Source organism: Melanostigma gelatinosum (assembly GCF_949748355.1).
Source record: "Melanostigma gelatinosum genome assembly, chromosome: 17".
Lineage (NCBI taxonomy): Eukaryota > Metazoa > Chordata > Actinopteri > Perciformes > Zoarcidae > Melanostigma > Melanostigma gelatinosum.
The window spans coordinates 7638526-7650633 of record NC_136650.1 but is presented as its reverse complement, the minus strand read 5'-3'; the positions used below and the strand labels follow the sequence as shown (position 1 = coordinate 7650633).

Below are 12108 nucleotides of genomic sequence, written 5' to 3'. Positions count from 1 at the left end.
GCTTTCTTCCCATGGTTCCTCCCACTTCACAATGAGACTGGAACAGAGTAAATATAACAAAACCATTGTTTGTTGTGTGAGTGGACCTAAAAAGACTGGCTGGGATTATGTTAATACAGCGTGTTAAGGAAAAGAATGCACAATTGTTTGTGTTTGAAAAAGTGCAGATTAACTTCGAACTATAGATATTTGAACGTACAGATACAGACAAATTGTTCTTATTGATAATGTGACAGATTTATAGGCTACATTTACATCTGCTCAGACATCTTTTTTTGAGTGTACTGGGGTATTGCTATATCTTTTTTAAACTCTTATTAGTTTGTTTGTTTACCATATTTTATTGTAAGTTTTCGTATTTTAAATGATGTCATATTGCACTGTTTTACATACGCACCAAATCACGAAGCCAAATTCCTTGTATGTGTAACGTACTTGGCAATAAACAGTTTCCGATTCTAATATTTGTAAGTGAATGATCTGAAAAACAACAAAATGAACAAGAGAGCTCAGAAGGTTCAATATATATCACTCTGAAATGGGCCATTCTGCTTCATGAGTAGCCTATACTTTTAGTACTCAAAGTATACTTTGATGGGAATACTTTTGTACTTTCACTAAAGTAAAAGGTCTGAATACAGCACGTCCTCCACCGCTGAGGGTACAGAGGTAAAACAGATCGCACAGGTGCAAAGCTCAGCATCCCTCTCCCTCTCTCTCTCCCGCATCAGCACCACTCTGGGGGGGGGGGGGGGGGCGAGGGAGGACGCCATCTTGTTTGTTTTAATCGGAGGAGGGGTGGGAAAAAAAACCACCACCACCACCACCCGCAGCAGCAGCACCACGGCTGGCAAAAGGAGAGAAGCACGAAACGGCTAACCGGTGAGTGATTCCGGTTCATGTTAGATTTCTCTATGAAGCGTGTCGGTGTCCAAAAAAAACAACAACAAACAACCACACTGGCTCTGCGGTGCTCGGGTTGTGATTGACAGCGGCTAACGGCTACTGCTGCTGTCCGCATCATCACTTGTTGTGACACACGGGGGGGGGGGGCCTTTGAATGGCGTTCACTGTTCCACAGAAAGGCTGTCTGGACGCTTGTCTGCGTGTGACGCCACTGACTCTTTCTGGTAGAAACAGTTGATGTTGTGACAGCTGTGTTTGGTGTAACCGTAGTCACAGGGCTGCAGGTAAGGCTGACGTTACCTGACAGTCACATCCGCGTTAAAACCACGTGATCAATAAAATGTTAAATTGATGAGCACCACAAGACTCTTCTAAAAACAAACAAAAAGACACATGATGTGCAGTAAGATGATCCATAGGCTTGTTACTCATCTTACTTAATTACTTAGTCGTTCAACGACTGTTTCTGGTAAGATGGAACCATTTGAACTACTTTACATGCTGCCGGTTATTTTCATCTGCAATAACACACTATCTATTAGTTGATTGTTGTTTGATTATTAGTCAGGGCTATGCGGTCTTGATTGGGGTAGTTTCCATACCAGGCAATCATTTAGAAAAGTCTTAATTAATCATCTTGCACCCTGTTATGAACTGTCACAAACCATTTCTGCATCTTCAAGAGCCTGCTTGCTTTAAGACCACACAATGAATGTGTCCTTCACCCTGCCGTGCTTTGTTTACCTGTTGTGTGTAAAGTGTTATTTTTAGTCATGCAGTATTTTGTTTCCTGTCTCCAGGCCTCCCCCTATCCCCTTTCCCTTGTGGTGAGAAGGCGCCGAGGCGATGTTTTACGCCCACTTTGTTCTCAGCAAACGTGGGCCGCTGGCCAAAATCTGGCTGGCGGCCCACTGGGACAAGAAGCTGACCAAGGCGCACGTGTTCGAGTGCAATCTGGAGAGCAGCGTGGAGAGCATCATCTCGCCCAAGGTCATTTTCTCAGGGTCTTCACTATTTTTGATACCGCGTGCTGATCTACAACCAGTCACATTCACAGTTATAAGTCTCATCTGACGGCGTCTGTGATGTCTTTGAAGGCTCCTTGTACCCTCAGGCTTCACATGTAAACACAGCCTTGTATCATCTAGTGCACAAACTGATTCATTTTGTCTAAGAGAGAAGAAAATAATCCCAGAAAATTAGAGCAGTTGGTTATATTATCTCACAAATGCAAAACATTACAAACACATTTGATTACTTTAATTTCATATCATTCTGAATATAGATATTTTGAATTGTGTGCCTGTAAATTGGCAATATTTTATACATAATTTAGGGCCTTTGTAACATGTGATCAACAACGGTTCATTTGATTGAATATTCTATAGATGAATTCATTTAAATAACCTTTATCTGCAGCCAGATAATGAGACTATTCTCATTATCAGCGCGTTGCAACAGACGCTATGAGAGGCAGTTTGGACTAGTGGGACATAAAACAAGCTGCAGATTTATTTCACCGTGTCGTCACAGATCATTCACGCACAAACCTTTTCCTCGTTATTTTTACAGGTGAAAATGGCTTTGCGGACGTCAGGGCATCTGCTGCTGGGGGTGGTGAGGATCTACCACAGGAAGGCCAAGTACCTGCTGGCAGATTGTAACGAGGCCTTCATCAAGATCAAGATGGCGTTTCGACCAGGTTGGGGACAGAATGCAGCTTAGAAGTCAATTAAAACCCTCAGCAGATACTGATTCTATGCTTACCTCTGGTGCTCCATATTACATGCAGTGATTGAAGCCTTTAGCATGTCCTTTGGGACAAAATTATATTATTCAGTTAATTCTTTCACCATCCCCCCTATAAAAAAAATGACTATAAATAGGTGACATTAATAATTGTGTCCATCTCTTCTTGATTTTCTGTCCTTTTCCACCAATCTTGAGATCTTTCTTAAAACCACTCGAGTTATGTCACACACGCTGTAACTCTCTTCTCTACATTGTGCCATTTCAGGCGTGGTCGATCTTCCAGAGGAGAACAGAGAAGCAGCCTACAACGCTATCACGCTGCCTGAGGAGTTCCATGACTTTGACCAGCCACTACCAGACCTAGAGTGAGTCCTCTAGAGAGTGAGAGAGCATTAGGTAGCGATATCCTAGGAACTAGTTCCAAACGCGGTGATCAAAACTAAAAATGTGTATTTTCTTTTTTCAGTTTACATGCCTTTATTTGGTTGTCGACGAAATAGAGGTACAGGGTTCTTTGCGTCCTGGAAAAACCTGGAAAACAATTTGACCAATTTTCCAGTTATTGAAAACACATTTTTGAAAAAAGTCCAATGTCCTGGAAAATTATTTCAACATTTTCCTTCAGCAATCTATCAGAGCTCCCAAAAAACGGGAAATAGATTTCATTATTCTATGATCAATTTGTCATAATTTCTAAGCATGTAAGAGATTATCTCATAGATAAATTAAAAATGATATGTATTAATATAATTCATTTTCTCTTTTCTTTCTAGTATATTCTGCCTGTAAAGTTGATTATTTGCAAGCACTTCATCACAAAATAACTGCTGGAAGGCATTGAATAGTGATAGATAGATATTTTAGGAGCACATTTCATCTTTTTCCACTGCTTGCAAAAATATAAAATTTGAAGAAAAGTGCAGTAAATACGTGTTGAATATTGAACTGACTGTGGGGTGTTTTGTACAGTGATACTGACATTGCTCAGCAGTTCAACTTGAACCAGAGCAGAGTGGAGGAGATCACTATGAGGGAGGAGGTGGGCAACCTCAACCTGCTGCAGGACAATGACTTCGGTAGGCATCTTTTTAAGTCACATTTTTGAACATTTAAAGGGCCAGTGTGTAGCCTTTAGGGCAGGGGTCTCAATCTCCCGGCCCGCTACGTCATTTTATGTGGCCCGCGAATCCGCCAGCAAAAAAAAAAAAAAAAGTTACAATTTTTTTTTTTTTTTTTAAGTTAGACTTGATAATAAAAATATCCCCATAGTCGAAATTCTGAGATAGAAAGTCGAAGTTATGAGATAGAGAGTCATAACTATGATAGAAAGTCAAAATTCTGAGATTGAAAGTCAAAAGTATGAGATTGACAGTCATAATTATGAGATTGAAAGTCAAAATTATGAGATTGAAAGTCAAAATGATGAGATTGACAGTCAAAATGATGAGATTGAAAGTCAAAATTATGAGATAGAAAGTCAAAATTATGAGACACTTAAACAGTCATAGAAGCAGCTCTTTGGCTGGTTACTGTACATTTAACATGGAAATGTATTGTGAGTACATTGAAGACTATTTTAAACTGTGAATGCAGAGACTTATTTAACAATATGTGACATTAAGTGACATTTACAACCGGCCCTTTGTGGGCGACCATGATGCTGATGTGGCCCGGAGTGAAAATGAGTTTGAGACCCCTGCTTTAGGGGCATCTATTGGCAGATAGATAGAATATAATATTAAAACGTGTGTTTTATTTAGTGTATAATCACCTAAAAATAAGTATTGTCGTGTTTCCGTTACATTAGAAAGAGACGTTTATATCTACATAGAGAGCAGGTCCTCTCCACGGAGTCTGCTACGTTTCACCGCCATGTTTCTACCGTAGCCCAGAATGGACAAACCAAACACTGGGACACTGGCTCTAGATAAGGCCACCATAGTTCTCTTTCAGTTTCAGTTAGTTGCAATCTGCAACCTCGCCGCTAGATGTCGCCAAATCCTACACACCGTCCCTTCGATGTACTTTTCTCTGTTTGTTGACAACTTATTAACTTCCTCCACTCGCCCACATTCCACTCTGCGCGCTGTGAAAACACACACGTTTCTGTCGTGCAGCCGACTTTGGTATGGACGACCGGGGGATGATGCGGGAGGAGAGTGCGTTCGAGGTGGACATCATGGGAGTGTCAGCTTCCAACCTGCTGCTGGAGGCTGAGGGTGGAGCCAACGCGATGGCGGTCAAGTCCAACCATCTGGAGTACGACGACCAGTACAAGGACGACTTCGGAGACAATCCCATGGAGAGCAACGAGGAAGGCATGCTTGGTAAGATGCCGTCAATACATTAGGCATATAGACAGTGAGAGCAACAATGTACAACTATAGCAACACTATAGTTTGAGACTTAAGTCACGGGAAAAGGTGCATAATATAATACACCGATAATCATCATATAATTGAGAGCATGCCTATAGTTTTCATCTGATTTCCGTTTTACGACATCTGTAAGTGAGCCTGTTTATCCACTTGAATTCTTGTGTGTTATTCTTCACGTTAGCCTTTTTAAAAAACATTTCGTTTTTTTTAATGCTATGAATGATAGCCCCCTTTTTGTCTACATGTATATTTGGAATTTGACCAATCAGACGGACTGTCAATCAAAGTAAAATATCTTAATAATAGTAATATCGGTAACAATTGAACGACCTCACCTCTCTGTGAAGTGGACAAGCTGCTGAGCAACGAGGACGGAGACGGCATCTTCGACGACCCTCCTGCCATCGCAGAGAGCGTGATGATGCCTCAGGACCACGGAGTCGACGACGACTTTGATGCTCTCTCGGGTCGGTTCCGCACTTAACCTCTGCAGTGGTCCACTTCAAAAACAAGCCACGTTGTTTGATGTTGCATTAAGTTAAATATAATATATACAGTTGAAATTACAATACACTTACCGACAATACATCCAACATGCTGTGATTGTGTGTTGTTAGCGGGAGCCCCAGATAGTCCGGACTCAGGCCCAACGAAGCCCCTCCCAGCCATGGCAGACCAGACGGAACAGACCACCCTGGTTCACAACGAGGAGGAAACCTTCGCCCTGGAGCCGATTGACATCACAGGTGACGCGGCTGGTTTTAAGAGACAGCAGCAACATTTCTTGATCCCTGTGATTTTGTGTTTCAGTCTAAATTCCCGATACAGTTCGAGGTCATTTTTGATGGCTTTCCTTCCCAAGATCACATCTTTAACATAGTACCACTCCAGATGGCATGGTGGCAGAAAAAAACAGAGACTAGCAGCAGATAGAAAGAGCTAACAACGTCACGGAAACGATTGAATTGTTGATTATAGTGTCTTCAGAGCGATTGTGGTTTACTGAGCGGATTCGTCTCTGTCTCCCTACGGACTGTGCAGTGAAGGAGACCAAGGCCAAGCGTAAGAGGAAGCTGATCGTGGACAGCGTGAAGGAGTTGGACAGTAAAACCATCCGTGCACAGCTGTCGGATTACTCCGACATTGTCACCACCCTGGACCTGGCACCTCCCACCAAGAAGCTGATGATGTGGAAGGAGACGGGAGGAGTCGAGAAGCTTTTCTCTCTCCCCGCTCAGCCTCTCTGGAACGCCAGGCTGCTGAAGGCAAAGAACCCGTGATATGATTGTACAAAGCAGCACGGTGATAAGAATGAAACAAATACCATTTATTTCAGGTTTCTGCCTCTTTGCTTTCTCACTCCAGATGTTTACAAGGTGTCTGACACCACTGGTGCCAGACGAGCTCAGGAAGAGGAGGAAAGGTGGCGAGGCCGACAGTCTGGATGAGTTCCTCAAGGATCTGGAGAACCCGGAGGTGCCCAGAGAGGAAACAGCAGCGCACCAGCAGAGAGACATCATGGGTATGAAGTGGCTGCTTGTCTACATGTATGCTCCAGTGTGGAAGGCCACAACACAAACTGTTGAATTTGGGTTGTTTGTGGCTTGGTATGAAATTCGCAGGGTGGCTGTTCGACAATAGTACGATTTGAAATTATTTTTGAGCTCGTGTTTTTTTCTTCTAATGGTATTTTTTTGTGGCAGACGAGGACAGTTTGCACAAAGTATTCTGAAAGGACAGTTTTCAACTGCCCTTGAGTCATTGATTCTCCCTTCAGAGGGAAAATTGCTTTAAAAAAAGAGGATGTGTGATTGTGGATCGCTACAAATATTCTCAGTGACAATAAACCGAAACATTCAGCATTGCCATGCACAAAAGAAATGTCTATTTTGTCCTTGCACAGTTTCTCTAACATATACAGTTTCTCCCAATTCCCCCTTCCAGACCAGACCATCATGGAAGAGGCCAGTGTTCTGCAGACTTCTGCTGTGGAAGGCAGCAGGACCACGCTGGACGAGTCGGTCATGCCCCCTCCATCCCCCCAACGTGGCCTTAAACGCAAAGCCCAGGACACAGAACCAGCCCTGCCTGTGAGTACAGAGGTCCACCTAGCAGTAGTGTCTGTATATACTGAAGCAGATGCACTCACCCTTACACCTTTTCCAAATCTGATAGCACCCCATATCAGATGTCAGGCCTACAGGCCCTACAAAAAACTCAGTCTCTGTATCCTCCTTGACTCTCTCCTCTAGATGGGAACTTTGGACCAGCAACAACCGCCGCAGGGGTCCATTAATGTGTCCCAGCAGCTGGAGGCCTCCAGTGTGGATCTGCCCCCAGAGGAAACCACTAACATCAGCCAGATGATAGAGCTGGACCTGCTCGAAGACAAGGACAAGAAGAAGGACGACGACGACTCTGATGACGAGGCGAGATAGAGATTTACAAAAAACTTGCACAGCAAACTTGATGTTGTGTGATTTTATTTGATGTTGTTTTATAGTTTTTTTCACAGCGTTCATAAGTAAGGAAACAGAACACTGACTGTACAATAGGTATTATTCGTGTTTGTAACTGTGTTTTTCTGTGCTAGGAGGAGGAGGCGCGGGGAGGAGACCAGGACCAGGAGGAGAGGAGGTGGAACAAAAGAACCCAGCAGATGCTCCATGGCCTCCAGGTGTGTATTTGTACACAACGTATTGGAAGAATATGATGACGTCTTGTTGCTACAACTTAGAGTTGATGTTTTTAACTACTTGTCGGAATGGTCACATCCAAAATAATTTGTCACCATCATACATAGATGTACCAAAGTGCTACTTGAATAACTTCAAAACATTTTTTGAATGGATCCTTCCCTTCCTGACTCCCTCCGTCTCCTCTTTCCACAGAGGGTGATGGCCAAAACGGGTGCCCAGTCGGTGGGCCTGCTGGATCTGTGCAGGAACAACAACAAGAAACAGGCCGCCGCTAAGTTCTACAGTTTCCTGGTTCTGAAGAAGCAGCAGGCGGTGGAGCTCGTCCAGGAGGAGCCTTACAGCGACATCATAGCTGCGCCCGGACCTCGCTTCCACGTCATCTAGAAAAACATAACTTTAAAGTTCCAAAAGGGGGAAAAGAAAAAAAAAAAACTCTTCAGTGCACACAACAAAGTCAACAAAGTGGTTTTATTTACTTATTTAAGTTTGTTGACTTTGTTTTGTGTATGATGTGGAGTTTAATCTTCTGTCTGACAGTATTTTAATGTCAATCAGTGGTGGGAGGTCTGAAGAACATGGAAGAATTATAAAGAGGTTTCTTCCTTGGAAAATACCACAGCGAGGATTGAAACTCCAAACAATCGGCACTTTTCCTATTTTTATTCATTATTTATTGTATGTTTTATTATCAAGACTCACTTTATAGCTAAGTTTGTAGTAAGTAAAAACAAAAAAAAAGTGAGCACTGAGCATTCCTTGTTTTTCAAGCAGACGTCACTGACGTCCCTCTAGAAGCCGCTGCGTTGCACCGGCATATTTAAAGGAACAGTACGTTCACAGTGCGAGTGATAACTCAATCAACCACGCCACCTGGAGTCTCATCGGTCCCACCGCTGCAGGGAAAGAAAGTTCTCATGTACACTGACATTAGCCGAATGGAGCATGCACTATATCCAGTCTGCCAGAGTACATTTAAACAGTCACTACGGTAGCGATTTGCAGACTCAACCAGCAACTAACCATTGAACAACTGTAGCGGAGCACTTTAAGCATTACAAACTCCAAGTTGTCGTTTTTTGTAAATGCATTGCGTTGACAGTTTGCACACAATTATAGTTGTGTCCAGACTTAAGAAAAAGAGCTTCATTTTCTACCGATAGATGTTGTGAACATCAGTGGTCTGCCTTAGTTGCATGCCCTGTTCTGAAATGTTTGGAGTAGAATTGCTACAGAAACATGTGTATTACCGTGTTGCTCTTTTATTCTTAAAAGACTTGAAGTTCATGACAGATTTATTTATTCAGTGTCCCTTTTATATTTATGTATATAACCATTTAGTTACAACTGGGTGACATGCAGTAATGTAGAACTCCTGCCAGTGTAAATCAAGTAGACACTTGTTCAATATTAATTTATTGGTGTAATATATATATTAAGAGAATGAATTGATTATTTAAAAGGAAAATAGATTTTTAATCTAAAGAATGACGCAATCAAGTGAAGTCTGAATGGACATATGTTATGAACGTTGTCGTTTGGACTCTAAACTCATCGTACGAGAAAATACAGGTTGAATTTAGCCGACATCAAAAACCACAGCACGCAGTAAAAACAAGCAGACCACCAAGTCGTTGTGACCACTCTCCTTGTGCTTCTGCAAAGACAGCTGAATGTGTTGTTTTTGACATCCACTTCCATACAAACTGCACATCATGTAATGTCTGAGTGCTTCTTATATTCTAAACTATGTGCCTGTAAACCTGCCTTTTTATTTTGTATAAAAGCCAAGACAAATCGTCCGATCACAAAAATATTGCTATGTTGCGGAGCGGTGTCAGTCCTATGCCTGTAAATCCTGAGTCTTGGAAACTGTTGCGACATTTTTCCAAAATAAAACAAATCCTATGAGCATTATTTTAAAATTGCATTGTGTGTGTGTCAAACATTGGTTTATTCTATGCAGTGACATCGGAAAAACAGACCAGAGTGGAATTATTTCAAATTGGGAGCGCGGACATCTTAAAATAACATTAATGGAAGAAACAAATAGTCTCTGTCTTCCTGCTATGCATGTGTTACTGCAGGAGCAGACACGCCTCCCTCCGTCCTTGGTTTCTTGTTTCTAACTCTTTTCCTCTTCTCAGTCTCCTTCTTCGGCAGCGTCGGCCCGCCTTTCTTTTTCTTCTTCAGGCAGCTCAGAGGGTTAGGATTGCTCTGTTTCCTCTTCCTCTTCTTCCCCTGCCGCTCTCCGTCCTTCTGGTCGATGCCCTGAACCTCCTTCAGGCTGCGGATGCTCTGCTGCTGGGCCGGGCTGACCAGCTCCCCCAGCTGGACGGCCCGGACGTGGTCGAGGGACGTCTGGCAGGGCTTGTCCAGCACGATGGTGTTGTGGATGATGTAGAGCAGGGGAACGCCCGGGATCTTCTTCAGGCCTTCAGTCAGTGAGCGGTCCTGGAGAGCACACGCACCAAATACAGGAGATTTGTGTGAGGGGATGCCAAAGTTTACTTTCAAGTTTACTTCCCGCAGTTACACAGCACTCCATTTAGCCCTAGTTTAGTTTGTCCTAAGGAACTTCTCTTACGATGATATGAAGGTTCCTTAACTGATATCTAATTGGCTTCCACTATTTTAGGGAGGTCCAAAGCTCTTGCACATAACAAGACCCGTAACAAGCAGCACCATCTGCCAATAAAGTTAAGGCTTTATTAAGGAAACATATGCTGCAGGGTTAAACAATTGTAAGCTTATCTTAATTTGCCACTTTATGAAGTATACCTAGTTATATTAGTAACGAGGTATAATTTAATTCGACACCCTTGAAATACAAGCTGACTTCATGAAGGCTATAATGTTTAGCTTTCGTCGGAAATGTAATGGAGAGGCGTTGAATCAACTCTTTGATCATTATGGAGCCTGTGGTTTGTAGCTAATATTTTAATGACCACACAGCACTAACTCTCTGAATCAATTAAAACAAAAAAGTGAACACTATGATCTTCATAACGTAGGATTTACTGCAGGGCTTTTGTATTAAACCGCATTAGTATGAGTTACATGTACCTAATCAACCGACAACTGAACAGATAGCTGGGTCGCATTATATTTACCTGTGTAGCAACGAAGTAGTTGTGAGGGTTCGTCTCCCCTAGCATGGACAGCAGACAATCTGAAGCCGGGACAGGCTCCTTGAAATGTGGACACCTCCTCGTCTGGAACCTCTGCAGGATGAGTTTGGCTCCGTACAGATCTTTCCCCAGAGTCTCCAGTTCTTTCAGAGCACAGCTGCGATTAGAGAGTAAATAATGGGATATCAGAATGTTACATGTAACCTGCACATAGGGTAAATAACGCTGTGTAAATCTAAAATACTCACCTTGTGGTGCACAACTGCACCTCTCCCATCAGGTATTTGGGCATTTGCTCTTTGATCTGAATCTTGTTCGTCAAAGCCGACTGACAAAAAGTCCCATCGAAGAGGATCTGAAAGGGTTCCCTGAAGCTGAAGTTGTATTTGTAGAAACTTATGGTTTTCTTGGCTAGTTTCTGCCGCTTGAGCCCCATGGCGACTGGTAGGTGAGGTCGGAAGAGGTACTAGTTGTTCACGTTAAAATATCCGTTGCCGTTGAAGATGATATTTTTTTCCGGTTACATTGACTAACGGATTTCTTTCATACACATTTTGAAATGAATAATGTCGGATACTCAAGCGTGGATATTTCTAATGTACACAACACGCTTGCAGTGCCTGCTTCTCATGACTCCGGGCGGAAACAAGATACACGATGATGGTTCCGGTGTTGTGTCGAGTTGTGCCCGTGCCTGCATGTACCTGCCGTCGTCGACTGCGGTAAAGTCAGCAGACACTCGGATCTCTGTGGTCAAACCAGCCGCCAATTAAGCGTTAGTGCACCTATATCCTGACAATCACGGTAAACTCGTTCAAACGGCCCAGATAGGGAGCGAGAAACTTTGCGAAGTTGGCGGAGTGATCGACGTGAGACAACTTCCGGTTTTCAAAATAAGATGTCAACAAAGCGAATACAAATTGCATAAATAATATTAATTTAATTATATTCAAGTATAAAACAGGTTATCTGCATCTCATGAGTTATGGGGAAAATACAACTAAATTGTGCGTGAAGTATATTCTTTGATTTGAGGGTTTCCCCCTGTTATTTCGGCAAAAATTGCGCTGATAACTGCATTTTATTTACAGTTATTGAAAAAAGAACATTACCCCCCCCAAAAAAAAAATTGTTACGTAAAATAGAAGCACTGAAACCCTATGAAACATTGATTTTATCATAACAATAATTACCATATGATTATTATTAGGGGCGGGTGTTTTTATTCTCCCCGCCCCTCGTCCG

General features: G+C 42.6%; 2 protein-coding genes across 2 annotated transcripts; one reads left to right on the top strand and one right to left on the bottom strand.

Annotated features, from left to right (window-relative positions):
* Positions 1-1752: 1752 nt before the first annotated feature.
* On the top strand, positions 1753-8482 carry rad21b (RAD21 cohesin complex component b; the record flags this gene model as incomplete). The annotated part of the gene is made up of 13 exons (XM_079287874.1): positions 1753-1896; positions 2479-2608; positions 2924-3023; positions 3628-3734; positions 4776-4985; positions 5384-5503; positions 5654-5782; positions 6078-6301; positions 6402-6558; positions 6981-7126; positions 7289-7465; positions 7630-7713; positions 7928-8482. The coding sequence occupies 13 exons, from the start codon at positions 1753-1755 to the stop codon at positions 8117-8119; spliced, it is 1920 nt and encodes a 639-aa protein (XP_079144000.1). The 3' UTR covers positions 8120-8482.
* Positions 8483-8978: 496 nt separating this feature from the next.
* Positions 8979-11488, bottom strand: utp23 (UTP23 small subunit processome component). Its single transcript, XM_079287875.1, has 3 exons — positions 11112-11488; positions 10846-11020; positions 8979-10186 (listed from the first exon to the last, which is right to left on the bottom strand). The coding sequence occupies exons 1-3, from the start codon at positions 11297-11299 to the stop codon at positions 9800-9802; spliced, it is 750 nt and encodes a 249-aa protein (XP_079144001.1). The 5' UTR covers positions 11300-11488; the 3' UTR covers positions 8979-9799.
* Between the last annotated feature and the right edge of the window lie 620 nt (positions 11489-12108).